General features: G+C 43.9%; 1 protein-coding gene across 2 annotated transcripts in view; it reads right to left on the minus strand.

Moving 5' to 3' along the window:
- Dpy30 (dpy-30 histone methyltransferase complex regulatory subunit) overlaps nucleotides 1–13,021 on the minus strand; it is a 20,268-nt gene extending 7,247 nt beyond the window's left edge. Inside the window, exons 1-4 of one of the 2 annotated variants that reach the window (XM_021149226.1) lie at nucleotides 12,832–13,021; nucleotides 6,234–6,306; nucleotides 6,092–6,139; nucleotides 398–540 (exon numbers count right to left, since the gene is read on the minus strand). In XM_021149226.1, the coding sequence (XP_021004885.1) occupies nucleotides 398–540; nucleotides 6,092–6,139; nucleotides 6,234–6,269 (227 nt within the window). In that variant the 5' untranslated portion in view covers nucleotides 6,270–6,306; nucleotides 12,832–13,021. Of the gene's footprint in view, nucleotides 1–397; nucleotides 541–6,091; nucleotides 6,140–6,233; nucleotides 6,307–6,534; nucleotides 6,643–12,831 lie in introns of those variants that run through there. The other variant, XM_021149225.2, reaches the window with a different exon arrangement.
- Between the last annotated feature and the right edge of the window lie 3,904 nt (nucleotides 13,022–16,925).

Here is a 16,925-nt window from a genome sequence, read left to right on the forward strand (position 1 = left end):
AGAAACCTGGTCTTGAAAAAGAAAAACAAAAAAATTACTTAATAAAATTAATTACTTAATAAAAGTTAGGAGCAGTGGGACCAGAGAGATGACTCAGCAGGTAAAGCTGGCTACCACTAAGTTCAATCCCCAAGATCCACATGGTGGAAGAAGAGAACAAGACAAAAGTTGACTTCCATATGTCTACTACAGAACACGAACACACCACACCCACACACCCCCACACACCCCACATACACACACACTCACCATATATAAATATAATTATAAAATAAAAATAACAAGTTTGACATCCTTGAACGAAACATTATAGCCAAAACCCCCATCTGCAAGCACTGGTGCTGTGGGTGTGGAGCCCCGAGTCACCTCTTCCCTCTCACAGGCGACACGCTCTCACCTTTCCTTGGCGAGCACAGCAAGTCCCTGTAATAAGATAGGCACAACTGTCTGGTCCAGGTAGGCACGGGTGGGCAAGGACTGTAGATCCACCTTCTGTTTCGATGACTTTTCTGCATTAATCTTCTCATTTTCAACTATTCTCTAGTGATGTAAGAGAACAATTCGTGAGTACCATCCCTAAGGAAAAGACTATTTGGAAAGCAAAACAAGAACGGACTGAAAAGGACTCCCAGAGGAAAGGCAAACCACAGCTAGAGCCACACCAGATGGTTCCCCCAAAAGAAATTTTTGCCAATCCCTAAATTTCTTTCTTTTCTATTATTATTTTATGGGTATCATACTTTGCCTGTATGAATATAGGTGCACCAAGTGCCCACAGAGGCCAGAAGAGGGCATCAGATCCCCTGGAACTAGAATTACGGACAGCTGTGAGCTGCCATGAAGATGCTGGGAACCAGACCTCTGCAAAAGCAGCTCCCAACACTTGCCAACTCTCCAGTTCCTGTGCCTATAGTTCATGTAAACGTTTTCACTCAGCAGTCTCGCCCCCCAAACCACACACACACACACACACACACACACACACACACACTTTTCTTTTCTTTATGTAGTCCTGGCTGTCCCAGAACTGACATATAGACCAGGCTAGCCCCAAACTCAGAGATCTGCCAGCCTTTACCTCCCAAGTGCTGGGACCAAAGGTGTGAGCCACCATGCCCAGCCCTCACCTTGAACTTCCAAATCCAAGTGCTGGTGCTGAATTATTGGCCTGTACAACCACACCTGGCACACGTGATTTTTTTGAACAAAGATCCATGATTTTTACACGTGCATATGCACAGACACACAACTAAAAACACAGTAAAAACATTTTTTTGTCTTTAAGAACTTCATCTTGGGGCTGGAGAGATGACTCTGCGGTTAAGGGTGACTGCAGTTCTTGAAGACCTGGATTTGGTTCCTGGCACTCACATGGAGACTTAACAAATGCCTCTAACTCTAGTCTCAAGGGATCTGATGCCCTCTGGCCTCCTTGGTACAGACTTGCACTCAAGTACACACACATACACATAATATAAAGTAAGTTAATTCATTTCAAAACAAATTGGTTTTAGTTGTAGTAAAGGACGCAGTCCTAACTTATCAAAGTCTTTGTATATTCACCCCAAAAAGGGCTACTCATTTACGCGCTATTAGAACGCCTCCAATAAGAAACAGCAGTCCAAGGGACAGGCTATAACGCAGGTGGCACGTCTCTAGGATGCACCAAGTCCTGGGTACAACTGAAGCACTAACTGGACATGGTAGTACATACCTGTGAACCCAGCACTTGGAAGGTGGAGGCAGGAGAATCAGGAATTCAACATTATTCTCAGCTACATAGAGAGGTCAAAGCTAGCCTCAGCTACAAGTAGCTCTATCTTTTAAATGGGGCATTGAGCTGGGCTGTTTTTAATCCCAGCACTCAGGAGCCAGAGGCAAGTAGACATCTGTGAATTCCAGGGCAGTCAGGGCTACACACAGAAACTATCACAAAAAATTAAAAATGTAAAACACAATTCAAAAGAGGGCTGGGGAAATGGCTTGGCAGTTAAAGAGTGAGCACTCCCACCAGGCACGTGCCTTTATTGACAGCACTCGGAAGGCCGAGGCAGGTGGATATCTGTGATCTATCTACAAAGGGAGTTCCAGGGAGTTTGAGAGTTAAAAGCATTGGCTGCTTGCTCTTCCAGAGGTTCTGAGTTCAAATCCCAGCAACCACATGGTGGCTCACAACCATCTGTAATGGGATCCAATACCCTCTTCTGGTGTGTCTGCAGACAGCTACAGTGTACTGGTATAAATGAAATAATTAAAAAACAAAAAACAAAAAACAAGGGAGTTCCAGGACCCCCAGGACTGTTATACAGAAAAACTCTGTTGGGGTGGGCATTAGTACTCTTCCATCAGACCCCAATCCCATGCACATCAGGCAGCTCACCATGCCTGTCATTCCAGCCTCTGGAGGACCTAACACCTTAACAGGCACCTATGCTCTCACACACACACACACACACACAAATTCAGACAAATTAAAATGTTTAAATAAATCATTGCAAAAAGAAACACTTCCTTTAATATCCTCCTTAACCAAGTTCACTCAAGCATTTACTGAGCGCTTACCATGCACAAACTGCTAAGCTTAATTCTAGATAAGTCAGTGTGACAGTTAGTATTGACTATCAACTTGACAGCATCTAGAATCAGGTAGGAAACAAGACTCCAAGCGCACCTGTAAAGGATTGTCTAGATTAAGTTCCCCTCTGGGCTTGCCCATAAGGGATTATCTTGCTTAGGTTAACTGAGGTAGGGAAACCCCACCACGAAGGAGGGCAGAGCAGCACCCTTTGCTCGGCTTCTGTCCTGGATGGCACAGAAAGACAAAACCCAGCTGGATTGGGCAGGAGCATTTCTCCTGCTCTTCTTCCTGGCTGTGGACACAAATGACCACCTGCTTCCAGCTCCCCAAGTCTGACCTTCCCTCAGTGATGGACTGCACCCCAAAACTATAAACCAAGATAAACCCTTCTGTCCTTAAGTTGCTTCTGTCAGGATGCTTGCCCACAGCAACAGGAAAAATAGAAGTCAGTATCGTGGATTAACCTAAATGCACACGATAAAAGCATGCCCCAAACATGCACACAATACAGGAGCATATTCCAAGCATGAAAACAGAAAGACTACAATGTGCTACAGAAACAGCAAAAAGGGAGAGAGCTGAGCTGAACTTCAGGAGTACAAAGAACTGTTATGGTGTGCTACGGTTACTACAAAGAGAGACAGAGCCCTGTGGTCACTGCCTGCCTGCTTGCTCCTAGACAACAACTTTCAGGAGGTAGCAAAGGATACCTGAACAGAGAGAGCCTAGCAGCCACCCTGACTCGAGAAGTGTTCTAAAACTGTGGAAAACCAAAGCAGCTACAATCCAAGGCAGAAAGCTGTGTGGGCAGGAGAGATACTCGGGAAGAAACTGGATCTATGCTCACGGCTACCAGAGACCAGGGTAAACTATCTGGACGGCTAGGGAATACTTCCTGAGCTAACACATGATCCAGAGCTGCAGAGACTCAAAATACAGGGAACGTTAGATAGAACAGTCAATGATAAAATCAGCCCTAAACTAAAGGCTGGTCTGGGCCCATCTGACAAAGGTCAAAGCAAGCCTTAAAAAGTCAAACAGAGGAGCTGAAAAGATGGCTCAGTGGTTAAGAGCGTTGAGTGCTCTTCCAGAGGTCCTGAGTTCGATTCCCAGCAACCACATGGTGGCTCACAACCATCTGTGATGGGCTCTGATATGCTCTTCTGGTGTGTCTGAAGACAGTTACAGTGTACACATATACATAAAATAAATCATTTTTAAAAAAAGAATTCAACTTTATTTAAAAAAAATCATTTAGCTATGTTCTAGGACAACATTCAAGACCGTTTGAAAAAAATATCTAGGGCTGGTGACATGGCTCAGTGGGTAAGAGCACCCGATTGCTCTTCCAAAGGTCCAGAGTTCAAATCCCAGCAACCACATGGTGGCTAACAACCATCCATAACGAGATCTGGCGCCCTCTTCTGGAGTGTCTGAAGACAGCTACAGTGTACTTACATATAATCAATAAATAAATCTAAAAAAATATATATATATACTGCACACATGTGTGGAACTGTCAAAGAATAAATCGAGATCTAAAATAAATCAAGACAGAGGAAAGTACGGACAAATAAATCTGACAAAAATGTTTAAACAAGGGCTACAATTTCCCCAAATTTCATGAAACACTAAACCAAGTCCAGGAATCCATTCAAAAATAAAGGAACACTAGGATGGGTTGGAGGTGGGATATAGCTCAGCAGCAGAGCGTAGGCCCAGCGTATACAAAAGCCTGGGTTCAATCCTTACCACGAATAAACAAGTGCACCTCGCCTCACACACAGCACACCGACAGACATACATAAGACCACACATACACAAAGTGTAAAACGTATAACTGTGTGAAAAGATTAGAGAGATGGCTTGGGGGATTAGATAAGTTGTTCTGCCAAGCAAGCATAAGGACCTGAGTTCAAATCCCGAACCCAAATGTAAAAAGCTGGGCACTTAAAAACTATCGACAGGACTGGAGAGAAGGCTCAGCAGTTAGAAGCACTGACTGCTCTTACAGAGGACCAGTGCTTGGTTCCCACCACCCACGGGGTAGTTCGACAATTGTCTGAAACTCCAATTCCAGGGAGAATCAGGCATGCTCTTCTGGCCTCTGTGGGCACCAGGCAGGCACATGGGGCACAGATACGGATGTAGGCACAATAACCAAGCACATAAAATGAATTTCAAAAGCCTAAGAAATATAAATAAAAATATAGACAGCCAAAGCTGGAGTTGGGGGAGGGGGTGTGTGTGTGGTTAAGAACACCAGTATAGCAGGAGAGTGCTTGAAGTCAGCCTGGTATACAGAGTGAGTTCTAGGACATCCAGGGTTACATAGAGAAACCCTGTCTCAGAGAGAGAGAGAGAGAGAGAGAGAGAGAGATCCTCATTCAATCCCCAGCAGACACGGTAGCTCACAACTGTCCAAGCTCAAGTCCCAGCCTTCTGATGTACATATATACCCAGGCAGAACACCCATAAAGCAGTAAAAAGAAATATATAAACCGGGTTCGGTGCACACGCCTTTACTCCCAACACCAAGAGGTGGAGGCTGGTGAATCTCAGTAAATTCAAGGCCAGCATGATTTACATAGTGAGTTCCAGGACAGCCAGAGCTAATGAAACCCTACCTCAGGGGGAAAAAAATAGAAAAAGTAAATATATATATATATATATATATATATATATATATATACATACATATAAACACAGGGAGGAGGGAGGGAGGGAGGGAGAGAGAGACAGAAAAAGAGACAGAGAGAAGCAAAGAGAGACAGAGAGAGATCACACAAATATAAACACAATGCAATCCTTTTGTAAGAGTCAGCTCTAGGTCAGGCAGGACTGCTCAGTGTGTAAGGAGCTTGCTACCCCCACATCTCATAACCTGAGTTCCATCTCCAGAACCCACCTAAGGGTGGAAGCAAAAAACCTACTCTGTAAGGGTGCCCTCTGACCTCCACACACTAGTGCACATGCACAAGTAATAATAATAATTAAATAAAAAAGAAAACATGTCTAAGCTTACTTTCCGCTGACCTTGAACAAGTTACTCAACTTTAAGCATTCTGGCGCTGAAGATACATTCAAATTAGCCTGGTATATATCTCACAAACGGCAGTGTTGAATAAATTCTAACACCTGTTTGTACAACAACTACTTGGAAACGTGGTCCTGCCCTCCCCCCCCCCCCCCCCCCGACCTTTTTTTTTTAAAAACCAGAACTTAATCCCTCGAGTCTCCCATTCACACACAAATTTTCTCTGGGAAGCCTCCATTTTCCTAACCAAACCTTCCCAGCTCTGGTTCCGGGATCTAATCTTTCATTTACAAAGCACCTTTATTTTTAGCCAAGTATTAGCATGCTAGTAAAAAGAAGCCACTTATAATCTGATACTACGGAGAGATCGCGGCAGCAAAGTGTTCCCTCGTGCAGAGTAGCCTAGTAAACCGATCCTAAGTTTTCTCCAGCTCTCAAGAGACCCAGAGATGCGGCAGAGGAACTGAGCGAGTTACCTCAACGCTGTCTGTGAGCCCGTACTCAGAGTGAGGGTTTTCTGCAACCTAGAAAACAAAACACGGTCACAGAGAGAGACATCCGCCCGTCCCGCGCTGCCTCCCCGCACACCGCCACCCTGAACCCAGGGCCTCCTGGTACCTGTGTCTGTCCCTCCAGCATCTGCTCCGACTCCATGGCGGACCCTGCAAACCGCAATCAACCGGATACCAGTCTTGCAAAACAAGAAGAGCCGCGAGTTAGTTACCCGGGAGATTTCAAGTGGAAGACGCCAGGACGCCGTGCGGTGCAGCCCAGCCCGGGACCCCGCCCCTCACCCCCGCGGGCAGCAGACGCGCGGGCTGGGTCGGGCCACCGACTGGCCCTCCTCGTCGCAACGCGAGGCTCGGAGGTCGTCCCAAGGATGTAGCGGTGGGAGGAGGAGGACAGGGAAGCTGATTACCCGCGCCAAGGCTGTCGGTTCCTAAGTACCCTGCACGGCGCCACCGACTCACAGCGCGAACCGCTTCGGCCGTAAGTGAGGGACGTCGCGCTGCCGCCGCGCCTGCGCAGAGCGGCCCCGCGGGCAGGAGTGCCCGAGCCCGCCTAAGTGGGCCTACGCCTCTGCGGTGCGCGGGGTGCCCGGCCACCTGCCGGCTCCACCCTGCCGTAGATCTATCTCCTTTAGACAGTCCTTCGTGTCACCTGAAAGCGACGGTCCCCGAGGAACCGAGGCCACTCACTTGCTGAGCGATTCTTGCTCAGGCTTTACTAGGGGCTGGAGGGCGTCCGGCGGTTGATTACTTGGCTAATCTTACAGGCGACTTAAGGTTTGGTTTCCACCGCCCACGTGGTGGCTCGCAACTATCCCTAACTCCGGTTCCGGGGAGCTGACGCTCTCTTTTCATCTACGCAGGCACGAGGCACGCGTGTGCTCCGCACACCTTCAGGCAAAACACGCATATATACGTATACATACACACATATATAATTTTTTTAAGGCCAAAGGGAGACAAGGAGGAGTGTTTGGGAATTCTTGGGCGGCTTTTATTCAAGCCCTGCAGTCTATGAGGATACCACGGTCACACTATTCTACATTTATGTCTAGATTAGTTTGTTTGTTTTTTTTTTAATTGCTTTCCAGGAATAAGGAGTTCAGCTCATGGTCGAGCGCTTGCCTGGGATAACCAAGGATTTTGGTTCAATTTCTACAGAAGAAATGGCTTTCCAGGCTGTAGTATTATGGATTCTATCCTGGGTTGTGTTTGCTTGTTTTTACATTTTAAAGCCAGGTGTCTGAAATCCCAGCATTCGGCTGACTGAGGTAAAGAGGGTCAAACACCAGCCAGAGCTTCCTGAACGGGAGTTCCAGGAGAGCCTGCTTTCCTGTAATTATTGTAACTGTTGATGGATTAGGATTTCAAGGGTATGTTGGAATGCTGCAAGTCTAGAGACACTAGTTAGTTGTCTTGAACCTAGTTAGCTCCCTGAATAGCTATTTAATACCCACCTTGGTCAGGGACCTAACTTTTTTTTTGTTTGTTTGTTTTTGTTTTTTGTTTTTCGAGACAGGGTCTCTCTGTGTAGCCCTGACTGTCCTGGAACTCACTTTGAAGACCAGGCTGGCCTCTGACCTCGAACTAAGAAATCCACCTGCCTCTGCCTCCCTAGTGCTGGGATTAAAGGCGTGCGCCACCACGCCCGGCCGGACCTAACTTGTTTACTAATACTTCTTACTAGTGAGTTTCTTGGAATGTTCATACTCCAAGCTACACCAAAATGTTTCTAAGAAGCCTTCAGCTGGCAGGGCAGTGGTGCTGCATGCCTTTAATCCCAGCACTCAGGAGGCAGAGGCAGGCGGATTTCTGAGTTCGAGGCCAGCCTGGTCTACAGAGTGAGTTTAACACCAAAATGTTTCTAAGAAGCCTTCAGCTGGCAGGGCAGTGGTGCTGCATGCCTTTAATCCCAGCATTTGGGAGGCAGAGGCAGGCGGATTTCTGAGTTCGAGGCCAGCCTGGTCTACAGAGTTCCAGAACAGCCAGGGCTACACAGAGAAACCCTGTCTCTAGAAAAAGAAGGGGAGGGGAAGGGGGAGAAGAAGCAGCAGCCTTCAGCTGTTCCTACACTGCCTATAGCTAAGATTTCCAGACTTTCCTACAACCCACACACCTAATGTACTTAAAAAGTGCTTTTGTGCTTGGTGTGGTGGTGAGAGAAGAGATGGTTTATCCACTTAAAAAAAAAAAAAAAAAACCAAAAACTTACTACTCTTCCAGAGTTCAGTTCCCAAGCACATACACACCAGAAGTCCAACAACCACCCAGAACTCCCGGGGATCTGACACTCTTTTCTGGCCTCTGTGAGCACTTGAACTCACTTGCACTTACACAGAAATGTGCTATACACGTATACATAACTAGAAATGAACCTTAAAATGTACAATCTGCTTCCTACCTACAAGTTATAGATGTTAAGTAATAGCTTTGGGTTTTGAGAAACTAAGCTCTACTGGGCAATAAAGAATTGTTGGGGGCTGGCGAGATGACTCAGTGGGTAAGAGCACTGACTGCTCTTCCGAAGGTCCAGAGTTCAAATCCCAGCAACCACATGGTGGCTCACAACCACCTGTAATGAGATCTGATGCCCTCTTCTAGTGCATCTGAGGACAGCTACAGTGTACTTATGTATAATAATAAATAAATCTTTAAAAAGAAAAAGAAGAGACTTCTTTAAAAAAAAAAAAAAAAAAAAGAATTGTTGGGCCCCAGCCTGACCATTCAGTATGCCTGGTATCAAAAGCAAACCACCTGACTTCAAACCACAAAGCAGAGTTGTACCTTCTCAATGGTACAATATGTTGTGTGGGTGCACACACGAGTCCCTAGCCCCTCTAAATGCCCACAGCCTTCATCCCACAGGAAAACGTGGGGCCCTCAATGCTCCAGTGAAGCAGTCTAAGCCTGTTGAGAGTCTGTCTGCCTGCCTGCTGGCCTCTTTCTTTTTATATATATATACATACATATATATATGTATATGTGTATATATATATGTATATATATATATATGTATATATATATATATATATAATTTTTGGCTTTTCAAGACAGGGTTTCTCTGTATAGCCCTGGCTGTCCTGGAATTCACTATGTAGACCAGACTGGCCTCGAACTCAGAAATCCACCTGCCTCTGCCTCCCGAGTGCTGGGATTAAAGGCATGTTCCACCACGCCTGGCTATTTTATATTTTTTAAGATCTATTTATTTATTTTATTTAAGTACACTGTAGCTGTCTTCAGACACCCCAGAAAAGGGCATCAGATCTCATTACGGATGGTTGTGATTTGAACCAGTCAGTGCTCTTAACTGCTGAGCCATCTCTCCAGCCCCTGCCTCCTTCTTCTTAAAACAAATGGCAAACAACAGGGAAAATTGGAATGCTTTGAATACAGAGAACTCAGAAATCCGCCTGCCTCTGCCTCCTGAGTGCTGGGATCAAGGCGTGCACCACCACGCCCGGTTGATGGGTACATTTTTAATATTTGATCATATTGTGATTGGTGAGAGCTACCACACAGCACTGGGAGGATTTTGCATTTCAATTTGAGGCAGAAATGAAATCTTTTGCAAGAGGGAAAAATAATATCAAATGTTATCCTACATCTGCACAAAATTCTGGAAATTGAGAGCCACCACTTAAAATTTTATGTTGGGAGTTCAAATCCCAGCAACCACATGGTGGCTCACAACCATCCGTAACGAGATCTGGCGCCCTCTTCTGGAGTGTCTGAAGACAGCTACAGTGTACTTACATATAATAAATAAATAAATCTTTAAAAAAAAAAATTTTCTGTTGGGAGGTTTGTTTTTGAGACAGGGTCTCCTTATATAGTTCAGGCCGTCTTGGAACTCATTACATCTCCCAGGCTGGCCTTGAACCAACGGCAAGCAGCTTGCCTCAGCCTCAATACTGAAATTAAAGCAGTCATACCTAATTGCTGGACATGGTGGCTCGTGCCTTTAATCCCAGCACACTAGGAGGCAGAAGTGGATAGATCTCTTGAATTGGAGGCCAGCCTTGTCTACGGAGCAAGTTACAGGACAGCCAGGGCTACACATCAGGACTTTCTAACAGGCCCAAACATTGCAAGCATGACACCATCAGGTCTTGCCCACCCCTCTTCACTCTCCCTTGCCAAGCTGTTAGATTACATTCCTGAAGCTAGCTCCCAAGATCTACTCCCTTTTTTGGCTACATCTTTATGCCTGGCTAAAACTCCAAGGTCCAGATGTCAAAATAGCGGTGTCTATCCATCAAAACCCATTATTTGGCTACACTGGCTAACATGTCCAATCAGGACTTCCCAGCAGAACCTAGCACAGACTCTCCCCTTTCTCCTTAAAAACCACTCCCGGGCTGGAGAGATGGCTCAGCGGTTAAGAACACTGACTGCTCTTCCAGAGGTCCTGAGTTCAATTCCCAGCAACCACATGGTGGCTCACAACCATCTGTAATGGGGATCTGATAGCTTCTTCTGGTATGTCTGAAGAAAGTAATGTTGTACTCATATAAACTAACTAAATAAATAAATCTTCAAAAAAAAAAAAACACTTCTGCAGAAACACCCACCGCTGTCAGGGAATAAAACTCCTTTATGCTGAGAATTTGGTGTCTGGGTTTGTTCTGTGCCAAATCCAAGGCCCTTTCAGCAACTGGTTTAATATCTGTTTGCCTGTTACGTATGAGTATGTTTGTGTACGTGTGTATGAGTGTAGTATGTGTGTGCACACGCACTGAGGACAGAGGAGAATGTTGTGTGTCCTTCTCTGCTACTTCTCAGACTTGTTCCTCTGAGACAGGGTCTCTCTTTAAACTGCAAGCTCAAGGTTTTCAGTTAGGCTGTCAATGAGGATGCCCCAGATCACTCTGTCTCAGCTTCCTCTGGGTCTGGGGTTACATCCGTGCATGAGACCAACCCTGACTTATCATGTGGGTGCTGGGACCTGAATTCCTGACTTCAAAATTGTTTAGCAAGTGCCTTTAAAAGCCCCTAAACCAGTTGAATGGTGGCTGTGGTGCACACCTTTAATCCCAGCACTAGGGAGGAAGAGGTCAGCCTGGTCTACGGAGCGAGGTCCAGGACAGCCAGGGCTACACAGAGAAACCCTGTCTCAAAACACACACACACACAAAACCTGGGTATGGTGATGTATATAATCTTGTAATCTCATCATTTGGGAGACTGGGGCATTAAAGTTGCCATGAATTCAAGGTTGCAAACTAATAAAAGGACACTACGGTTAGTGTGCATGTATGTCTGTGTCTGTTGTTGGGTGCACGAGTGAAGGTTAAATGTCAATGTTAGTTACTTTTCTATTTCTATCTAGCTCTCAACCTTATTTTTAAAAAGATTTTTAAACGTTTGAATATTTTTGGATTTTTTTTAAATTATGTTATGTATATAAGTGATTCATATGTATGTCTGTGGAGTCATTTGCATACCAGGTTACCGTGAAGGCCAGAAGAGGGCACTGGATCCCACGAAACTGAACAGTCAGTTGGGGGCTGCCATGGAGCTGTTGAGAATTGAGCTTGGGGCCTATGGAAGAGCATGCCATGCTCTTAACCATTGAGCCATCTCTCCAGACCCTCCAAACCCTGGTTCTCATGGTTACACAGGAAGTACTCTTACCACTGAGCAACGTCTCTAGCCCCTCCACCACCTTGGTTTTTGAAAGAAGGTCCTTCACTGAATCTGGAACTTAACAGTTGACTAGACTGGCAGGCCAGCAAGAACCCCAGAACCCTCCTATCTGTGCCTTGCATCAGACCACCTATTGGGCTTTTTGCACAGACAGATACTGGGAGTCAGAAAGCACATCCACATGATTGTGTCACACACGTTACCCACAGAGCCATTTCCCTAGCCCAGACTGTCAACTGTAAAAGAAACTTTTATTCACCTGATGTAACTGTCCTCTCAGAGGCCCCATACCTGTTTCTGCTAACCTAGGCCTAGTCCTGGAAGCTCCCAGCCTCTGTACAATCTAATCTAGGTCCAGAATGCTTTCTGCCTCTAAGAATAACTGCTGAATAAGCTCGCCCTTTCTTATTCTTTCTGAGCTCTGGCTGGCTGGTTCAACTCAGCCCCTCTAGCTCAAACTCTTCTCCAAGATGACTGATTCAATTTGGCTTCTCTTCTCGGCCTCTGAGTTTTGCTCTGCTTGGCTTCAAACAAACTCTAGCAATCTGTTCTAATTTTCTGGCTCCTTCTCCTTCTCTGTTATTTTCTGTCTTTACCTGTATCTGGCTTGTTCTCTCTCTGCAACCTGTCTCTCTATAACTGTCCCAGTAAAACTTCCTCTTCCTTTTTTTTTTTGTACTGCCCCTTAAGTAGCTTCCTCCCCACCCCCTTTCTCTCTCCACTGCTCTCTCTTAAGTAACCTCTCTTTCCTCTCTCTCTGAGAGTTGGGCATATCCTCTCCTGTCAAATCTTTCTCTGATTCATCACTTTGTCTGCCACTCAATTAGACATCACTTTCAAACATGGGTGCTTCTTTCTACAAACTAACTTTACCTTCATCATTTGGAATTAAAGGTGTATGATAAGGGTTGAGCCACACCACAAGGTATCTTCAGTAAATAGCACAACCTCTGGGTTCACAGTGTGATCAAATATTAACTCTTGTTTGGATTAAATGCTCCACGATCAGTTCAGAAGCACCCCTCATCTGCCTGGAGAAGTCTTACAGAGGCACTTACCCCATTTCTCTTCTGTTTTCTGGATGGTTAAACACAATTAAATGTTGAGTTCTTTAAAGGCAAGGCCCATATCATTATCTTGGTGTTTGTTTGATGCTTATACTTCGTGTATATGACTTGAAAGGGGTGAGTTTATGGAGACAGCAAACACCTCCACAGAGCTAATCCTCTCTACAGTTAGAGGTTCTAGAACTAGAATCATAGAATTCAAATAATAAAGAAAAAACACTGTATTTGCCTTTTTTTTTTTTCTTTTACAGACTTGAGGCAAATTAGACTGACAGGGTCTATAGCGATGGCTGGTTAGTTAAAGCTCGGCCAGATCTTGCAGAGGACCCAACTTCAGTTCAAGAGGAGAAGAAATTGAAGTCAGAGAGTGTTAGTTTTGTGGAGGTGTTTTCTGTCTCTATAAACTCACCCCTTTCTAGTTATATATACTAAATATAAGCATCAAGCAAACACCAAGATAAGGGATAAGGGCCTTGTCTTCCAAGAACTCAAAATTGAATTGTGTTTAACCATCAAGCAAATAGAAGTTAAAAATGATCTTCATCTTAATAGCAAGTTCAAAGACCCTGCACAAGACCCTGTCCCAAGTATGAGTGTGTGTGTGTGTGTGTGTGTGTGTGTGTGGTATGTCTGTGTGTCTGTGTGTGTAGTGTATGTATGTGGTTGTATGTCTATGTGTTTGTGGTGTGTCTGTGGTTTGTGTGTATGTGGTGTGTTTCTGTGTATATGTGGTGTGCTTGTGTATGTCTGTCTGGTGTGTCTGGGTCTATGTGTTTGAGGTGTGTGTGTGTGTGTGTGTGTGTGTGTTTGTGTGTGGAGTATGTTTGTATATGTATGGTTTGCTTGTGTGTGAGGTGTGTATGTATGCATGTGGTATGTGTATGTCTTTATATGTGTGGTATCTCTGTGTCTATGTGTTTGAGGTGTGTGTATATGTTTGTGTATGTGTCGTATGTCCATGTATGTATTTATGTGTGTGTGGTGTGTGTCTGTGTATGTATGAATACAAGATGTTTTGTGGTTGTTATAATATAGATGTTATCTCAGCAAATGGGAACAGTGTAAATGAAAGCTGCCCTTCATTTTTTTTTTTTGTTTGTTTGTTTGCTTGTCTATTTTTTTAAAGACAAGGCCTCACAGTGTAGCTTTGGCTGTAATAGAACTCACTATATCACCAGTATGGCCTCAAACTCAGAGATCCACCGGGCTCTAGAGGCCTTCCATGTGCTATAGTCAAAGGCATGAGCCTTCAATCCAATTAACTTCATCATTTCTAATCCAAAAACTGTCATTTGTTTCTGCCATTCACATACTAAGTTATATTTAGAGTTTTTCCTAGTAGTTTCTGAATTATTTTTCATTTTAAATCTGCTTATTTCATGTTCCATGGTTTCCTTCTGAAATACAAATGTTTGTAAGTTGGCATGGGATATTAAAAGGACCTAACAAATAACATTGAAATTTCAATTTTAAGATGGTCAAGGCCAGCGAAACGGCTGAGGAGGAGGTGCTCGCATCAAGCCTGACTATCGGAGTTAGAGCTCCAAAATCTACACTGTGAATGTAGAGGACCAACTCCCTCAAGTTGTTCTCAGATCTTCACAAATGTACCCCACATGAATAAATACATGTAAACTTAAAATTTAAACATGCTATATATATATATATATAAACTATTTCTCTTTTTTGTAAGATTTATTTGTTTGTTTGTTTGTTTTGTTTTGTTTTGTTGTTGTTGTTTCTCAAGACAGGGGCTTCTCTGTATAGCCCTGGCTGTCCTGGAACTCACTCTGTAGACCAGGCTGGCCTCGAACTCAAAAATCCACCTGTCTCTACCTCCCAAGCGCTAAGATTATAGGTGTGCACCCCCACTCCCTGGCTGTTATTTTTAAAAATTTTTTTTTAGATATTTTCTTCATTTACATTTCAAATGATATCTCAAAGTCTCCTATACCCTCTCCCACTCTTCTCCCCTACCCACTCACTCCCACTTCTTGGCCCTGGTGTTCCCCTGTACTGGGGCATATAAAGTTTGCTAGACCAAGGGCCTCTCTTCCCAATGATGGCCAACTAGGCCATCTTCTGCTACATATGTAGCTAGAGACACGAGCTCTGGGGGTACTGGTTAGTTCATATTGTTGTTCCACCTATAGGGTTGCAGACCCCTTCAGCTCCTTGGGTACATTCTCTAGCTTCTCCATTGGGGGCCCTGTGTTTCATCCTATAGATGACTGTGAGCATCCACTTCTGTATTTGCCAGGCACTGGTATAGCCTTATATGAGACAGCTATAACAGGGTCCTTTCAGCAAAATCTTTCTGGCATATGCAATAGTGTCTGGGTTTGGTGGCTGATTATGGGATAGACCCCTGGGTGGGGCAGCCTCTGGATGGCCCATCCTTTCATCTTAGCTCCAAATTTTATCTCTGCAACTCCTTCCATGAGTATTTTGTTCCCTATTCTAGGGAGGAATGAAGTATCCACGGGTTGGTCTTCCTTCTTCTTGATTTTCTTTCTTTCTTTTTTTGGGTTTTGTTTTGTTTTGTTTTTTGTTTTGTTTTGTTTTTTGTTTTTCGAGACAGGGTTTCTCTTTGTAGCCCTGGCTGTCCTGGAACTCACTCTGTAGACCAGGCTGGCCTCAGACTCAGAAATCCACCTGCCTCTGCCTCCTGAGTGCTGGGATCAAAGTCATGCGCCACCACGTCGAGCTTTCTTCTTGATTTTCTTGTGTTTTGGAAGTTGTATCTTGGGTATTCTAGGTTTCTGGGCTAATATCCATTTATCAGTGAGTGCATATCAAGTGACTTCTTTTCTTCCTTTCTTTTCTTTTCTTTTCTTTTCTTTTCTTTTCTTTTTTGCGTGTTATAGTGCTCTTTGTTAATTTAAACAAGGACACAGGCTGGCATTCCCAGAGACATCAGTACCCAGTTGGTTCAGACAGTTCCTCTATTGGTTGACTAGGTCCTCATTTCTAGCGATATCAACACGGAGTCTACAATCTACAACCTTGAGATTCTACCTCACACCAGTCAGAATGGCTAAGATCAAAAATTCAGGTGACAGCAGATGGTGGCAAGGATGTGGAGAAAGAGGAACACTCCTCCATTGCTGGTGGGATTGCAAGCTTGTACAACCACTCTGGAAGTCAATCTGGCGGTTCCTCAGAAAATTGGACATAGTACTACCGGAGGATCCCACAATACCTCTCCTGAGCATATATCCAGAAGGTGTTCCAACTGGTAAGAAGGACACATGCTCCACTATGTTCATAGCAGCCTTATTTATAATAGCCAGAAGCTGGAAAGAGCCCAGATGTCCCTCAACAGAGGAATGGATACAGAAAATGTGGTACATTTACACAATGGAGTACTACTCAGCTATTAAAAACAATGAATTTATGAAATTCTTAGGCAAATGGATATATCTAGAGGATATCATCCTGAGTGAGGTAACCCAATCACAAAAGAAGTCACTTGATAGGCTGTTATTTTTATGTGTATAGGCATGACATGTGTGCAGTGCTCTCAAACGCCATAAGAGGGCAGCAGATCCCTGGGAATTAGGCCTATAGACCTGTCTAGTCTGAGAAACTAATTTTTAAAAACTCATGTCAGGCAGTAAAATGAAAATTGAATTATATCACCTAATTTTAAGTTAAGATTTTTAAAAAACTTTTACTAATGCTTGATTAGTCTTTCATCGCTGTAGCTATTACCCTTTAATTATGCAACTAATTTTGACAGTGTATAGACAATTCTTTTTCATATGACTAGATAACTTATCTAATACATTTTATTACATTTCTTTGAAAATACTTTAAATTGTTCGACTTTGTTAATTCCTCTCAGTTATATTTTATAGTTTTTATAAGCGTCTTCTACATTTTTTACTATCCTGAGTTCTATGCTTAGGGATTTTGTATATATATTTAATATGTATAATATATATGTGTGTATATACATATATATATACACACTTTTAAATTGGCACAGAAAATTATACATATTTATAGGTGCTATGATGTTTAAATCTCATCTACATGGAAAGAAGCCTTTGGGTTTATCTATGAGAGAGTATCTAGATTAG

The sequence above is a fragment of the Mus caroli genome, chromosome 17 (assembly GCF_900094665.2).
Source record: "Mus caroli chromosome 17, CAROLI_EIJ_v1.1, whole genome shotgun sequence".
NCBI lineage: Eukaryota > Metazoa > Chordata > Mammalia > Rodentia > Muridae > Mus > Mus caroli.